Source organism: Alosa alosa, chromosome 15 (genome assembly GCF_017589495.1).
Source record: "Alosa alosa isolate M-15738 ecotype Scorff River chromosome 15, AALO_Geno_1.1, whole genome shotgun sequence".
Classification (NCBI taxonomy): domain Eukaryota; kingdom Metazoa; phylum Chordata; class Actinopteri; order Clupeiformes; family Clupeidae; genus Alosa; species Alosa alosa.
In genome coordinates this window covers 32,826,471-32,842,671 of record NC_063203.1, presented here as the reverse complement: position 1 = coordinate 32,842,671, position 16,201 = coordinate 32,826,471, and the positions used below count along the sequence as shown (strand labels likewise).

The following is a 16,201-nucleotide window of genomic DNA, read 5'->3' as shown; positions in this document are numbered from 1 at the left end:
CGTTATTGCATGTTAGTTTTGCCTACAATGCAAAAATTGCTTCCCCTCCGATTGGAAGCTCCTGTAGCTGCATAGGATTTCAAAACACGCACAATGCACGCAGGTTTGTGAATAGGTCTGTGAGTAAGGAGTCCTCTTGACTTCTTTTAAGCTGTCAGAGGTGGGAAGGTGTGATTTGTTGGGGGCAGGGCCGGATTAACTGGGCACAAATGTCTGATGGCCCCCCTTCCCCCCAGCCAACTTGAATCGGGTGGTTAGTTAATAGGCCTATCGTGAAGATTTTTCCTGCCATCTAAGGCACGAGCGCATCTGTGAGGCCAAGCCTCACCAAGTAGCTTGTTTGTTTACAACTAACATTCCATTTAATTAAACTGCTTTATAGGCTATGCCGAAATAGTTTTCAACATTTTGAATATTATTATATATTATATATATATATATATTATATATTAGTGTTGGGTGAATTGAAATGTTCTCAAAGTAGATGGCTGAAAGCTGCTTGGGATCCCCCCCATCAAGCAAAATAACCAGGGTGTGATTTGTAGGGGGGGATGGTGAGGATTTCCCCCCCTCTGGTTTTCCTATCCCTACCTCTGCTAAATTATTTTTATATCCGGGGGACAACATTTATCCCCCTCTGCCCCTCATATTGATTAATGCTACTTCATATAAGTAAAGCTGCAACGTGAGAACAGTCTAGTAGGCTAGCCTACATAATAATCTGACATCAGAAGCGCGACCGTCAGCACTGATGCTGCTGACACAGTGGCATGCGTGATAACTTAATTTGGCCTTGATGGGTGCAGGACATTTCAGAATATCGAAAGTGTGTAATCCATCATAAATGGCTAGGTTCAATGGAAAAGTTAGCTAGACAAATGAAAGAAAACTAGAAGGATTCAGTGAAGCATAATAATGTTTTAGAACCTTCAGAATTAGAAAACTGATGCAACTGAGATGGAGGACAACTGCACGAGAGTAGAACGTTAGGCCTATTGTCCGAAGGAACTTACATTAAATGAGGAGATATTTGCTGAATGTCACAAAAAGTGTTACAAAAATTGCTTGGCATCGCTTTTATTCAATGGCTCTCTACAGAAACACCTGTAGTTTGGTTTGGAGGACGAATGAGAAAGCACTCGTTTGATAAATCAGCCAGTAGTAGACAAATAACTTTTAGAAATAATCTGTACTGCAAAAAAACGAATGTTGGTGGGTATTTAAACTATCTAGCGGGTGTTTTAACAGCTGCAAGAAATAGAAGCTTCATGGTCTTTATGTTCTGGTTCGTAAATTATTTTCATAAAACTTCAAGTTGCCCTATAACTTTACTCTCCAAACTCCTCACTGCACTGTAGGCAATTAACTGACAGTATGATAGGCTATTTATTTTCTGTAGGCTACAATAAACACATTTATTTTTTCAACTTTTGCAATATTACGACTTGGCTACTGAAGCGAAATCAGCAGGAGAGAGAATGCACGTAGCCTTCACATGGGCGTAAGCGCCAATGTGTAGGCTATTTGGTTACCAACTAACACTGTTCGCCAATTCACTAACTTAAGACTTCATATGCCATCATATACAACGTTTTTTTACACAACAAATACAGAAAGGATGGAGGCAGCAAAAGTAGAGAAGTCATTTCAGATGGGGCAAGAACATGGTGAATTTGTATGCTTGTCAAAACACAGTCCTACCCTGCATTAGAGGAGCTGATCATCATACCAAGCACACTCGCTGTTTAAAGTCATACACCACGGTAAACTAAAACTAAAATGTTACAAAGGTGGCAAAACTAATATAGGGTATTATTAGCCATGACATTACTAGGCTATGAATCGTTCGTTCATTTTTTTTTTTTTTTGGGGGGGGGGGGGGTTACAAACGTATTCAAAATCATCCCCCCCTCTGGTTTTTACACAAATCGCACCCTGAATATAACCATACAAACGTGCTTCCTGCACTCATTGTTTCAAAAGGAGTAATTTTGGCTTTGTCAGAACTGAAGAAGCTGTGGACGGCACGGCACGGCATGCCCAATGAAAATAAATTAACGCAACGCAACACAACACAGACCCCGCTTCTCTCACGGCAGTCACTGACAGTAACCTAGAATAAATGCATGGGGAAAAACACTTCCCCATGACAAAGACATCGTAAAACACTGAAAGTTAATATTTTGTCACTAGCAACATACATCTTTCCTTTGTCAAATGTATTATGTTCCAAGTAGCCTATGTGTAATTCTGCTTCATAAAGTTGAACAAATACATTTGCTTATTTCACAGAAAAATATAAATAGCCAGTTAGGGTCTACAGTGCAGAGTTGGTAGGCCAACTTAGAGTGAACATACAAACAGGGGAAATTCTTTCTCTTGTAGCGGAGTAGCCTCAGGTGCGCACGTAGACATAAGGCCGAACATGCAAGCGCCAATGAATCGTGCTCTCACGACAATCACGCCGTTAAACTTAAATAGGTTAACATCACTCTAAGTTCGCCTTCAAGCAAGGAAAACGATGATTTGAAGACATCTGTTTCGTTGGAAGGGCAAGGGGTAGCAATAGGGCAACACAGAGACAGGCGAGTCTTGAGAGTATTAAAATATGGGATATTCTACAGGAAAACATTAAAACGGCAAGACAGCGGGGGAAAGTTAAAATACGTGATAAACACGGAAAAAGTTGGCATGCATTGTTTCGGTCCCCGTGCACAGGGATTATTTGTCATATTATTAATCACATATGATTATTTGTGAAATTGTGCAAACAGGCGCAACACATTTGAAAAGGAAAGACTGGTAGCATGCAAGCTCACGGAAAGATTGATTTAAGAACGTTATCACAGTGTGTGGCTGTGGCGCTGGGCGAAGACAGCGACAATTGGCAGGGAGGGTCATGTCTTTTTTAACAATTCTGTCGGAGGGTCATTGAACAATTTCTAGCAGGCAAGAGTGGGTCATGCAACTTGCAACTGAAGCACTCAAAATTCTTCCAGTGGTCCCTTCAATAAATAATGAACAGTCCCTAAATTGCTGCTGGGCTATATGTCTTGGTTCATGTCTGTTAACAACTCATTGCCGTCAAACGCATAGCCTATCTCGCGGTTGCACCCATTACAAACAAACATGCAATGTGAACGTCTGGGATTGGGGAGAGCACAAAATGCTCTACTGAATAAGCACGAAGTCAAACCTTTAAATGAAAAACACTCTTTAATAATCAAAAAAATAATAAACCGCTAATGAAGTAAACTTGCGCCATCAAAAATCGTTTATCGCCTGTAACTACGTGATAACAGGACGTAACAGGATGGCATTTGGCTGAGCAACGGAGGTTAATATGCTCTATATTTTGTCCAAATGATGTCTGTCTATCATCGTTGCACTCGGAGAAAACCATAATTACATTATTAATTAATTGCATGAAAATGCACTGTACTGTTATTCCAAGGCTTTTTCTTCTTCTTCTTCTTCTTCTTCCTCTAACGCAGTTAATGCAGCTTCAACCGTTTAACGTAGAAACTTCATTCAAACTATATTACGTAGGTCTTACTTAGGACATGTGGGCTATGTATTTTTCATCTTTGTAACTTTTATACTTTTTAAACTATTAATTAAAAACTACTCAAAATTTCCCCATAGACTTAACATGGGCTGATGACATCACAATAGAGCCGTTAAGCAATTAGAATCCTATGGCAGGTGTTCAGGCCACCTGTCCCAACTGCCATTCTCAGGCTTTAAGCATACAAACTGGCCCTATTAAGACTACACACCCTATTCAACTGCTTCCTCTGCCAAAAACTGTTTCAAAATAAGAGTCCTCACTACAATATTTCACTGTTAAACAATTTAATCCTTTAAACTACTGAACTTTTTAACTGTTCAGCCATTGTAACTGTTACTTGTCATCAACTATGACTCCAACCCACTGTAGCTAGTTAGCATGGTTAGCATAGTTAGCATATTAGCATTGCTAACATTGTTAGCATTTTAGCAAAACTGCTAAAAATGATTAGCTAAGTTAGCTAAGTAACATGGTTAACATAGTTAGCATGCTAACATACTAGTTAGCATTTTTAGCAAAACTGTTAAAAATGATTAGCTAAGTTAGTTAAGTAACATGGTTAGCATAGTTAGCATGCTAGCATGTTAGCATGCTAGTTAGCATTTTTAACAAAACTGCTAAAAATGTTTAGCTAAGTTAGCTAAGTAACATGGTTAGTATAGTTAGCATGCTAGCATGCTAGTTAGCATAACTGCTAAAAATGATTAGCTAGGTTAGCTAAGTAACATGGTTAACATAGTTAGCATGTTAGTTAGCATTTTTAGCAAAACTGTTAAAAATGATTAGCTAAGTAATATGGTTAGCATAGTTAGCATGCTAGCATGTTAGTTAGCATGACCACTAAAAATGATTAGTTAGGTTAGCTAAGTAACATGGTTAACATAGTTAGCATGCTAGTTAAAATAGTTAGTATACCTACTAAAAATGAAAACATTAGCTAAGTTAAGTAACTTGGTTAACATTATTATCTTTGATAACATAGTTAACATAACTGCTAGCAAACATTAGAGCCATTCCAACTGTCAGTTATCGTCAATTATCTACCTAAACTAGATGTACCGCATAGCGGTACAAAATATGACCGCCGCTCAGTCCTGTACATCCGTTCCGCGAAAATAAATCACACTTTAATTTGTCTCCATATTTTACTCCATCCACCACTCTTGAAACTTTTGTGTATGCTTGTTTGGCATGCCTGAGTGTGTGTGTGCGGCTGCACAGAAAGTACCCTACTGGTGCTGAAAAGGTGAATAGATTGTAGAATAGCCAAAGAAGATGTAGAATTGTTATAAAACCTTTAAAATCTCTAAACAATCACAAGTAGGGCAGTTCATCACAGTTCATCCATTGCAACTGGATTGATGAAAGGTCACTTACACCTGTAGGCTACATTGTATTTGGGAAAAGCAAAAGGTATCAGCATAATGTTATTTATTTATTTATTTATTTATTTTTTATGTATTTTTAAACAAAAACATCTCTGTCAGTTCCATGCCGTTTTCAACAGCTATCAAAAACAAAGGTCATTTTTTTGGATGGATGGATTTTTTTTGTGAATGTTTCTTCTTCTACATAAGATTTTAGTCATCTTTAGTTCATGTAATACTTTATTGTCAATGCACAAATTAAGTAACAGTAGTCTGAAACGTTATTGTTAATGCACAAATTAAGTAACAGTAGCCTAGTCTGAAACGAAATGCTGTTTTACATCTAACCAGTGGTGCAAATAACTGAGACATGTCCAAATGGGCCTTGATGAAATGCGCCGCTAGACTGTTCATACACATTTTAACGGGCCAAAGTTGAAGAGCTTTTGTCCGTTATTGTTAGTGCAAATATAGGCTGATTCATGTTCCCTTGCATTGTTTAACTGAGGTCCATGGCTAGTCTGGCTTTCATCAGACCAAGCTCAATCTTTTAAGAAATCAAAAAAATAAATAGCGGGCAGATCAGGCTGGGTTCACCCAGCCTAGTCCATAGGCACCCGATATTGTTTAATTTTCGATTGAGATATACACGCTCTGGCTATTCTAAATGCAAAATGCATCAGGGAGTTATGACAAAGCGGTAACTAACAAACTAGATCCTAATAGAAAGCTTTTAGCTTCCCTAAGCTACAGGTAGGATTATAAGGTAGGCCTATTTACAACATAAATTGTCAATAGGCTATGCTGGCGACACAAATAAAATCTCCTTTGGAAACCAATGGCTTACGCCTTACAGTATCAAAGCGGACTTAAACTGTCATATCGTGGCGAAAAAGTTGTAATAACATTCACGCAGCTCCATGAGTCAAGGAAAGCACGAATGAAGTAGCCACTTCTAAAATGGGACCCACTACACAGTAGCTTAAGGTGTTTTGCTAAAGCAGCCATAATGAAATGAAGGTGTCATTGTTTGGATACTTCACACACACGTGCTTTTTTAATTTCACAGACTACAACTACCAAGCTGTAATCAAAGCACATCAATTCCCCTCTCACACCCTGCACGCACTTAAAAACAAAAAATAAACAGGCGCCTCAGTCTGCGCATGTATAGGCAAAACTGTATCAGACCCGGTGTAGCGTTGGTAAATCTTCCATTGCACAGAATGATTTTGTAGCGCGTGCAATAAATGACAGTCGAAGATACAAACAGTGCTGCTATACATTTGCTTGGTATACCGCATTTATAGTTTTCCACAAATGCAATAAATCAAATGCCTCCATCACTCAACCAACGCTTAACGGTAACATTACCTAGGTCCTTATTGATATTACAAGATTAACGCACCTGCAGTAAAACCAAGCATGTCCGATAAACATCCTCAGATTTATTTCGGCTTCAAGAAGAAATGGGAATTACACTTCATGTGAACATCGCCCTATCCTTATTAGATGTTCGCTGCGGTAAATTACAGTCCTTGTATGAAGCGTCCATTGTTTTTTCAACCCACTTTTAACTTCCAACAAAATTACGTCTCACTGCAACGATCGCGCCATCTAGTGGACAAAGCGACTACTAGCCAATACTGAAAATGCAGCCATGATGATGATGATGAATATTTATTTTGGCTTTCTTTTAATCCTACTGATTTTCATTTTTTTACGAGGGGCAAATCACAAATGAGTGATTATGAGCCAGGTTGATGTGGGCCCTTGAGACCAACATACCATAAAAGATTCACAGAGAACTGTGTCTGCCCTACCCTCCTTCGGGGGGGTCCAGTCCAGGGGGGGCTGCAGATGAAAGCTACTGATAGTTCCATGCTATCCATGTGGGGGTACATGCTCACCAAGTTTTGTGTACCCCGGTCTTTCAGTGTCGGGAATCATTGACGGAAATTTGGGCATGCGAAAAAGAAAAAACAAAAAACAAAAAACCAATATGACCGCCGCTTCGCTGCGCGGCGGTCATAATAATTTAACCATTTAAATTATCCACCTATTTAACCGTTCAATCATTCCAACTATATTAAACCTTATCTACCAAGTAAATCATTTAACTATATAAACTATCCACCTATTTAACTGTTCAGTCATTCCAACTATATTAAACCTTATCTACCAAGTAAATCATTTAACTATATAAACTATCCACCTATTTAACTGTTCAGTCATTCCAACTATATTAAACCTTATCTACCAAGTAAATCATTTAACAATATAAACTATCCACCTATTTAACTGTTCAGTCATTCCAACTATATTAAACCTCATCTACCTAGCAACCAATATAGTTTGTTTTTACTCTGTATGATATTTTACATCATCTTTTGCATTTTCATGTATTTCTAGCTTTTCTAGTGTTTAATTTGTCCTGCGTTTTTTCTACGGCTGCAAACGGGATTCACTCGCAGTTAACCAAATATTTCTTTATTAGGGCAGGGCAGGCATATTTCTGGCTATTAAATTATTTCTAAACCAGTCTGCTAAAGTCTGTAGTGAAGTCTGTGTAGGGTTTTCCAGGCTCCATTTCTTTTTACGAGACACCCTGCTCACTTTACCGGTTGTTTGGGTTGTTGCAGCGCCTCACTGGAAAAAAAAAAAATACAAATTAAAGTCGCTATGGATAGGAGCGTGATCCCACGCGCGGACCGCGAGTGAAGCTGGCCAAGTCGACGCACTGCCCACTGTAACTTGAACTTAGGCTACCATCATTTGAAACGTAGGCTGCTTAGAGCGCGCACACGCACGAGAGAGACAGAGAGTCAGTCAGTTCCAGGGTTAGGCATGTCATTGTTTGGCCACTGTAGGCTAATGTCAATGTTACGTAACTTAAGTATTTGTCACGCACACACACACACACACACACACACACACACACACACACACACACTTGAATTTGAATTCTTGAATTTCCCCTTGGGGATCAATAAAGTATCTATCTATCTATCTATCACACACACACACTCACAGTGTTTGAGGTTGGACTCGTCGTCCAGTTCTCGATCGGTTCCATTGTGGTACCAGCTCAGGTTCTCATCCACCACACTGAACATCAGGAAGAACTCTGCACCCACATCGGAACGCTGCGGACCCGCACTCCCCTCTCGCAGAACTCCTACACACACACACACACACACACACACACCACACACAGACCACACCCACACACACACTGAACATCAGGAAGAGCTCTGCACCCACGTCAGAATGTGTGTGTGTGTGTGTGTGTGTAGGTGTGCATGTGTGTAAGAGAAAGAAAGAGTGTGTGTGTGTGAGTGTGTGTGTGTGTGTGTGTGAGTGTGTGTGTGTGAGTGGGTGTGCAAGTGTGTATGTGAGTGTGTGTGTGTGTGTGTTTGTGTGTGTGTGTGTGTAAATGTGTGTGTGTGTGAGTGAGCAGTGGCGTCGTTAGACCTGGGCATTCGGGGCTATAGCCCCGGATCCTCTGGGGATAGCCCCGGATCTATGGGCCGTCAACAACAACAACAACAAAAACTCTAATCGTGAATGAAATAAATAGCCCGTAGAAGAGACTTTTGTGTTTTGTGTCCATCGGGCACGTGGCAGCGCAAGAAAATCTGGCGTGATCTGGGCAGGTTTAGAATCATTTGTTGTAAAATGTTGCAATTTCAATTCTCACTCTACGCTATTAACGCGATTGCTGTTTCGCGTGCTTCTACTAACTAGCCTTAGCGTAAATAAGTGTACAGAAGGACAAATGGATATTAGAAGTTTCTTTAGAGAAAAAAGGGCAGAGCAGGGACAAGAAGTGGAAACTCACAGTGTGTCATCATCTGAACCCAGGAGGACATTTCCGATCAGCTCAGTTTCCATATATCGTGATTTACTATTGAATGGCGGCGCGCAGTAAATATGGTAAACCTGACCTCGTTTGAGGGGGCTTTCAAACAATGCATGTTGGGCTTGATTTTGACACAACCCAAATGCATTGCTTTCAAGGCACCCATAGCCCATTAATTGAAGGTGACGTCCAAATGTTTATCCCGAAGCAGGCGCTCACACCTGTGCACTTGACAGAGGTGCATGACGATGTTTATTCTACAGGCTATTTTAATGTCATATTTTGGGTGTTGTATGTGGTGCACTTTGGCAGAAGAGACGTTCTCCTTACACGGTCTTTAAACATCAAAATATTCAGAATGCCGTGACGTGAGTCGCTACAATTGGCCTTCCTTTTCATTCTCAAAGTAGGTTAAAATTTCATGTTCATCAGCACGATTTTCAAAATCTCTCGGGGGAGAAACCCCCGAACAAAAAGGACTCTAACTTCTGGGCTCTAGCCCCGAATGTTTTAAATAGCTAGCGACGCCCCTGTGTGTGAGTGTGAGTGTGTGTGTGCGCGCGTGTGTGTGTGTGAGTGTGCGAGTGTGTGAGTGTGTGTGTGTGAGTGTGTGAGTGTGTGAGTGTGTGTGAGTGTGTGAGTGTGAGTGTGTGAGTGTGTGTGAGTGTGTGTTTGAGTGTGTGTGTGTGTGTGAGTGAGTGTGTGTTTGAGTGTGTGTGTGTGAGTGTGTGTGTGTGTGTTACCTTTCCTGCAGGTCAGCAGAGGTCCTATGAGTCCTGATGCGATGTCTTTGGGAGCGTCGACATGTGAGTGATAAGCCCAGCTGAGGCAAGGGGCGTCACCCTCTGCAGGCGCGAACTCTGATTGGACGATCCAGGTATAGGTGTGGCTGTGCTCTGGTGGAACTGCATCATCAGTTTTCCACTGACCTGAAGTGTTGTCAGGGTAGAGGGCACCTGCACATACACACACACACACACACACACACACTGAGATGAAGTGTGTCAGGGTAGAGGTCACTAGGGGAGTGACGATACACTCAGCCTTTAACCCTCTAACCGCCCAAGTCGCAATATTGCGACTAGAGACCGACCGATCGATCAGCCAGCCGATTTAATCGGCCGATTTTTGCTATTTTTTAATCAATCGGCATCGGCCGATTTTCTTATTTGGCCGCGCCGATTTTAAGTCAGGCACATCTGCGGGCAGCTACTTGGAACACAGCCGAGGTTAAAAAAAGAGACTGTCTATTTAGAACTAAGAAAATCTTTGGTTTCAAGAAGGAGCCAGACTGTCTACAGGTAAGGCATCAATTTTGACATTCCAGTGTCCCAAAGTTGTATATTTTCTCTTATGATTTCTCTTATGGTTGTAATCTGTGATGTTGCTTCATAAAAAACACAAGAAACACACAAATGCATTTCCTCCATAACGCAGAGGCCATAGTTTTGCACAAATTGAAGCAGAAATACACCAAATGTTGAAAAAAAAACAAAAAAGTTACGTGTGATGAAGTCTTGCATCTGTTATTCACCTATTCTGATTCTGAAGGAGAATATCTGCCTTTTGGAGAATATGATCGATCGTCTATTGACTGATAGTCATGGAGCATCTGTGAATGGAGGTGCGTCTTTGTGACAGTGTCCACTAAGCATACCATGCTTATTTCGACCCTCTGCCCAACATAGCTGGAGGTGCCAGTGGCAATAGTGATGATAGTGTCCGTAATGGACGTGGTATAGACAGCAGGGGTTGTAAAAAATAGGGCTCTGGAAGAACGCCACCCGCCGATAGGAACTGATTTGACCAGGCTACTTTTATTGTATAGTAGCATAGGGTTTGTGATTATAGTAATAGTTTACTATTGTTGGTTTACATGTGACTGTTTTCCTGTTTGTTTGTTATGTGGGTGAAATGACAAAAAAAAGAAAGTAAAACTGCTCATATATGTTCAACATCTAGTATTTAATGAAATGTGCATAATTCACAGTGGTTCCCATCCAGTGACGTCATAATATGCAAATTAGATGAGTAAATTTACCCCCTTCATAAACTTCTGTTCATACTCAATGATTTTCACATTTACAGTAGGACTTTATCTCTGACCACTTGGCCTTTTGAAATTTTTATATAAAAATCCAATTTATTTTGTTTAAACCCTGGCGGCTAAAGGGTTAAGACGAGACAATACACAATATTGAGTTCACGAGAACGAGACGAGACGACACAGTATTTTAACATTTATTTTTAAGTAATCTTCAATGATGAAATATATGATATAGGCTTGACAAAGGATGAGCGGCCGAGAGATTTGGATCTTTTTATGTTTATGCATTTGATCTTATGGTGAATTGGAGACTTTGAAAGCTCACAAAAAAAAACAGTCGAAGCATTTATACAAACACTAGACACTTTTATTTGCTGAATTTGAGGGGTAGTTCCGCATTTTCTTTGGCTGTTTCGGTTTACACTTTGAATGTACCTGACGCATATTTGCGTAGCTAATGAACCCACGTTGTGATATTAGCTTGCTAATATGCTTAGAAATTGATGTTAATTCGACAGTTAGTCGATACTTTAAAGTGAAACATGTATTGTTATACATTTTCCTTGTGAGTTACGGGTGTGTTGCTGAACTATTTTGATGTACATACTGTCTGCTCAAGGTTGGTTAGCCGTGCTGGCTTACCATTCATTTGTGCTAGCCATCAGCTTGCTGCAGCTGAGATGTAGCATCCTTTTATGGCAGTATTATGGCGTTATGCCTGTTGATAGTTTGATGCTATAGCAAAGGTTTAAATGTAATCTCATAGAAAATAAATGTCTGATGGTAACTGTTACACTGTTCTGTGTAGATTGTTTTTTTTACGGGATAGAAGATTTCAGTGGATTTCAGACGAGCTAAGAGGCGAGCCTGTCCAAAGAGACGAGGGCCATGATGTTCGTCCAAAGAGACGAGCTAAAAGAGACGAAAGCACATACGCAGCCTGTCCAAAGGAGACGCGAACTAAAGAGAATGGAGCTTACGATGGCCAGCCTGTCCAGTGAGAGACGAAGCACGATGGCTTAGCCTGTCCAAACAGACGAAGCACGATGGCGAAGCCGCCTGTCCAGACGAGCTACCGCATGGCTAGCCTATCCAAAGAGACTAACTAAAAGAGACGAGCCACGAAGTGGCGCAGCTCCGTCCAAAGAGACGAAGCACGATGGCTGGGGCCTTGTCCAAAGAGACGAACCAAAGAGACGAGCCAATACGCATGGCGAAGCCTGTCCAAAGAGCCGAACTAAAAAAGACGAAGCATGATGACGAAAGCCTGTCCAAAGAGACGTTAATTAAGAGACGAAAGGCCACGATGGCGGTTTCGTTCAAAGAGACGAACTAAAAAGAGACAAGCTACTTATGGTGAGCTTCCGTCCAAAACAGACGAAGCACATGGCGAGCCTGTCCAAAGAAGTACGTGGCGAAAGCCTGTCCAAAGAGACAGCCACGATGGCGAAAGCCTGTCCAAAGAGACGAATCCAGCAGACGAGCTACGATGGCGCAGCCTGTCCAAAGAGATCAACTAAAAGTGAGACAGCTAATACGGGCAGCCTGTCCAAAGAGACGAGCTACGATGGCGAGCCTGTCCAAAGAGACGAACTAAAAGAGACGAGCTACGATGGCGAGCCTGTCCAAAGGCAGAGCTAAAAGAGGCAGAGCTCACAGATGGCCGGAGAGCCTGTCCAAAGACGAACTAAAAGGGCAGAGCTCACGATGGGCCTGTCCAAGAAGGCAGAGCTACGATGGCTGAGCCTGTCCCAAGAGGCAGAAGCCTCACAGATGGAGAGCCTGTCCCAAAAGGCGAGCTCGTTGGCGAGCCTGTCCAAAGAGACGAGCTAAAAGAGACGAGCTACGATGGCGAGCCTGTCCAAAAGCGAACCAAAAGAGCGAGCTACGATGGCTAGCCTGTCCAAAGAGACGAGCTAAAGATGGCAGCCTGTCCAAACAGGACGAGCCTGTCCAAGAGCCTGTCTAAAGAGCGAGCTGGATGGCTAGCCTATCCAAAGGCCGAACTAAAGAGGCGCTCTGATGGCGAGCCCTGTCCAAAGAGAACTAAAGAGAAAGAGACCTGTCCAAACAGGCTAGCCTGTCCAAAGAGACGAACTAAAAGAGACGAGCTACGATGGCGAGCCTGTCCAAAGAGCCGAACTAAAAAAGACGAGCTACGATGACGAGCCTGTCCAAAGAGACGAATTAAGAGACGAGCTACGATGGCGAGCCTGTTCAAAGAGACGAACTAAAAGAGACAAGCTACGATGGTGAGCCTGTCCAAACAGACGAGCTACGATGGCGAGCCTGTCCAAGCATGGAGACGAACTAATTAAGCGAGCTACTGTCTGTCCAAAGAGACGAGCTACGCATGGCTAGCCTGTCCAAAGAGATCTAACTAAAAGAGACGAGCTACGATGGCGAGCCTGTCCAAAGAGACGAACTAAAAGAGACGAGCTACGATGGCGAGCCTGTCCAAAGAGACGAACTAAAAGAGACGAGCTACGATGGCGAGCCTGTCCAAAAGAGAGATTCAATGTGGCGGAGACCTCCAAAGAGCGTTTCTTCGCCTTCCGTCCAAAGAGACGAAGCGTGCATTGGCGCAGCCTGTCCAAAGCTCGAATCCAAAAGAGGAAAAGGTTTTGCACATTGGCCTGTCCAAAGAGAATTTTTTTTTATACCATAGGGCTTTTAACATTTTTTAAAATACCCTAAAAAGGACTTTTTCTTACGATGAAGCCTGTCCAAAGAGATTCCATTGTTGATGCATTTTCTTGCGGGACTGAACGGTTCTTCATATACATTCCACAGCGTGAACTTCCAGAATCGTACGTGGATTACAGATAAGCGCTCTTTTCCCACACAGGAAAGGAGCACATTGGAAACTATTTTTGAATTTTTTTTTTATACCATAAGGGACTTTTAACATTTTCTTTAATACCTAAAAGGACTTTTCTTATTATTTGAACAATTCAACTGAACTGCACTTGCTCTCACCTTGCCATTGTTGATCGTACTGTGAGGGGACTGATACTGTGATAATTGTGTTTTATTTGTCATTTTTACATTTACATTGCCTTGCATACATTACATATATACATTCCACAGCAACATTTCACTAATAATTACACACATCCATTATTTTCTTTTTACTCAGCGGAAAGGGAACTGTACAAAATAAAGTGCATATAGGTTGCCAGATCTCTGGTTCAGATTGTACTTATTACACAGCTCAGGTATCAGGAAATCTTAGAAGTGTTTTTACTGGTCCATTTAGGTCTAATTCAGTTGAAAACGAATTTCAGCAAATTTGAACATGACTGCTACTGCTAAGATTAACTAGCAGGCTTTGAATGGTAACCTTCACTAGCTGATGCTATCAAGCTTAGATGTCATGAACATGTGAGCCTCGAATAGCTAGATAAGAGCAAATGAGTGAAGCAAAGCTGGGTTGGAGTAACCACTGCAGTGGAGAGAGCTGGGTTGGAGTAAGCACTGCAGTGGAGAGAGCTGGGTTGGAGTAAGCACTGCACACAGACACAGAGTTTATATGAATCCTTTAGGAGTTTATTTGCCATTTCTCAGCAGACATTTTCTACCGAGCTGCTCAAAACTGACATCACCAATCGGCTCAAACCAGACTCAAAACGTTCTACTCAGAACTCTAGGACCTTTATCAAAATAAAAGTCCTAGCACATTTTCAGTGCAGTAGAGGGGTATAAAATAGTACAGGAAGGAGATATATTGGCATTCAGTAACCGTAATGTGGGCTGAACACCGTCACTCTCTGTAAGGCCTCTTCATTTACCTCTAAATGAACCCCGTCACTGATTAATAGTGTGTGTGTGTGCGTGGATGTGAATTTGCGGATTTGAACTGATTCGGACTATTGTGAACTTAGTGTGCGTGTATGTTTGTGCATGTCTGTGTGTACGTGTGTGCGTGTATATTTGTGCATGTCTGTGTGTACGTGTGTGTGTGTATGTTTGTGCATGTCTGTGTGTGTGTGTGTGTATGTTTGTGCATGTGTGTGTGTTTGTGTGTGTGTGTGAATCATTGTGCATGTCTGTGTGTGTGTGTGTATGTGTGTGTATGTTTGTGCATGTCTGTGTGTGTATGTGTGTGAGTATATGTTTGTGCATGTCTGTGTGTGTGTGTGTGTGTGTGTGTGTTTGTGTATGTTTGTGCATGTCTGTGTGTTTGTGTGTGTGTGTGAATCATTGTGCATGTCTGTGTGTGTTTGTGTGTGTGTATCTTTGTGCATGTGTGTGAATGTTTGTGCATGTCTGTGTGTGTATGTGTGTGTGTATATGTTTGTGCATGTCTGTGTGTGTGTGTGTGTGTATGTTTGTGCATGTCTGTGTGTGTGTGTGTCTGTATGTTTGTGCATGTAGTCTGTGTGTGTGTGTGTGTGTGTGCGCGTATGTTTGTGCATGTCTGTGTGTGTGTGCGCGTGTGTGTGTGTATGTTTGTGCATGTCTGTGTGTGTGTGTGTATATGGTTGTGCATGTCTGTCTGTGTGTGTGTGTGTGTGTGTGTGTGTATGTTTGTGCATGTCTGTGTGTATGTTTGTGTGTGTGTGTGTGTGTATATATGTTTGTGCATGTCTGTGTGTGTGTGTGTGTGTGTGTATATGTTTGTGCATGTCTGTGTGTGTGTGTGTGTGTGTATATTTGTGCATGTCTGTGTGTGTGTGTGTGTGTGTGTATGTTAGTGCATGTCTGTCTCTGTGTGTGTGTGTGTGTGTGTGTGTGTGTGTGTGTGTGTGTGTATGTCTGTGTGTGTGTGTGTGTGTGTGTGTATATGTTTGTGCATGTCTGTGTGTGTGTGTGTGTGTGTGTGTATATTTGTGCATGTCTGTGTGTGTGTGTGTGTGTGTGTGTGTGTGTGTATGTTAGTGCATGTCTGTCTGTGTGTGTGTGTGTGTGTGTGTGTGTGTGTGTGTGTGTGTGTGTGTTAGTGCATGTCTCTGTGTGTGTGTGTGTGTGTGTGTGTGTGTTACCTTCCGAGTCCTTTTTGTAGAAAAGCCCGTGGGGATGTATGGAATAGGGCATGCTGGCAAAGTTCTTCAGGTGCACAACAATGACATCATCAACCTGCGCCCGGATGACAGGGCCAAGGAAGCCCAGCCAGCTGGGTTTGGGGACCTCGGTAGTGTAGAAGCCGTCCGTGTACTGCCTGTACAAAGCCTTCAGATACTCTCCACCTCTACAACACACACACACACACACACACACACAACGCATTACACACCACCAGCCTTCAGATACTTTCCACCTCTACAACACACACACACACACACACACAACATGTTACACACCACCAGCCTTCAGATACTCTCCACCTCTACAACACACATACACACACACAC

General features: G+C 41.9%; 1 protein-coding gene across 1 annotated transcript in view; it reads right to left on the bottom strand.

Annotated features, from left to right (window-relative positions):
- LOC125308048 (ferroxidase HEPHL1-like) overlaps positions 1 to 16,201 on the bottom strand; it is a 64,848-nt gene that overhangs the window by 33,207 nt on the left and 15,440 nt on the right. The window contains exons 2-4 of the mRNA XM_048264260.1: positions 15,833 to 16,038; positions 9,544 to 9,756; positions 7,970 to 8,116 (exon numbers count right to left, since the gene is read on the bottom strand). Coding sequence (XP_048120217.1) covers positions 7,970 to 8,116; positions 9,544 to 9,756; positions 15,833 to 16,038 — 566 coding nt within the window. The remainder of the gene's footprint in view (positions 1 to 7,969; positions 8,117 to 9,543; positions 9,757 to 15,832; positions 16,039 to 16,201) is intronic.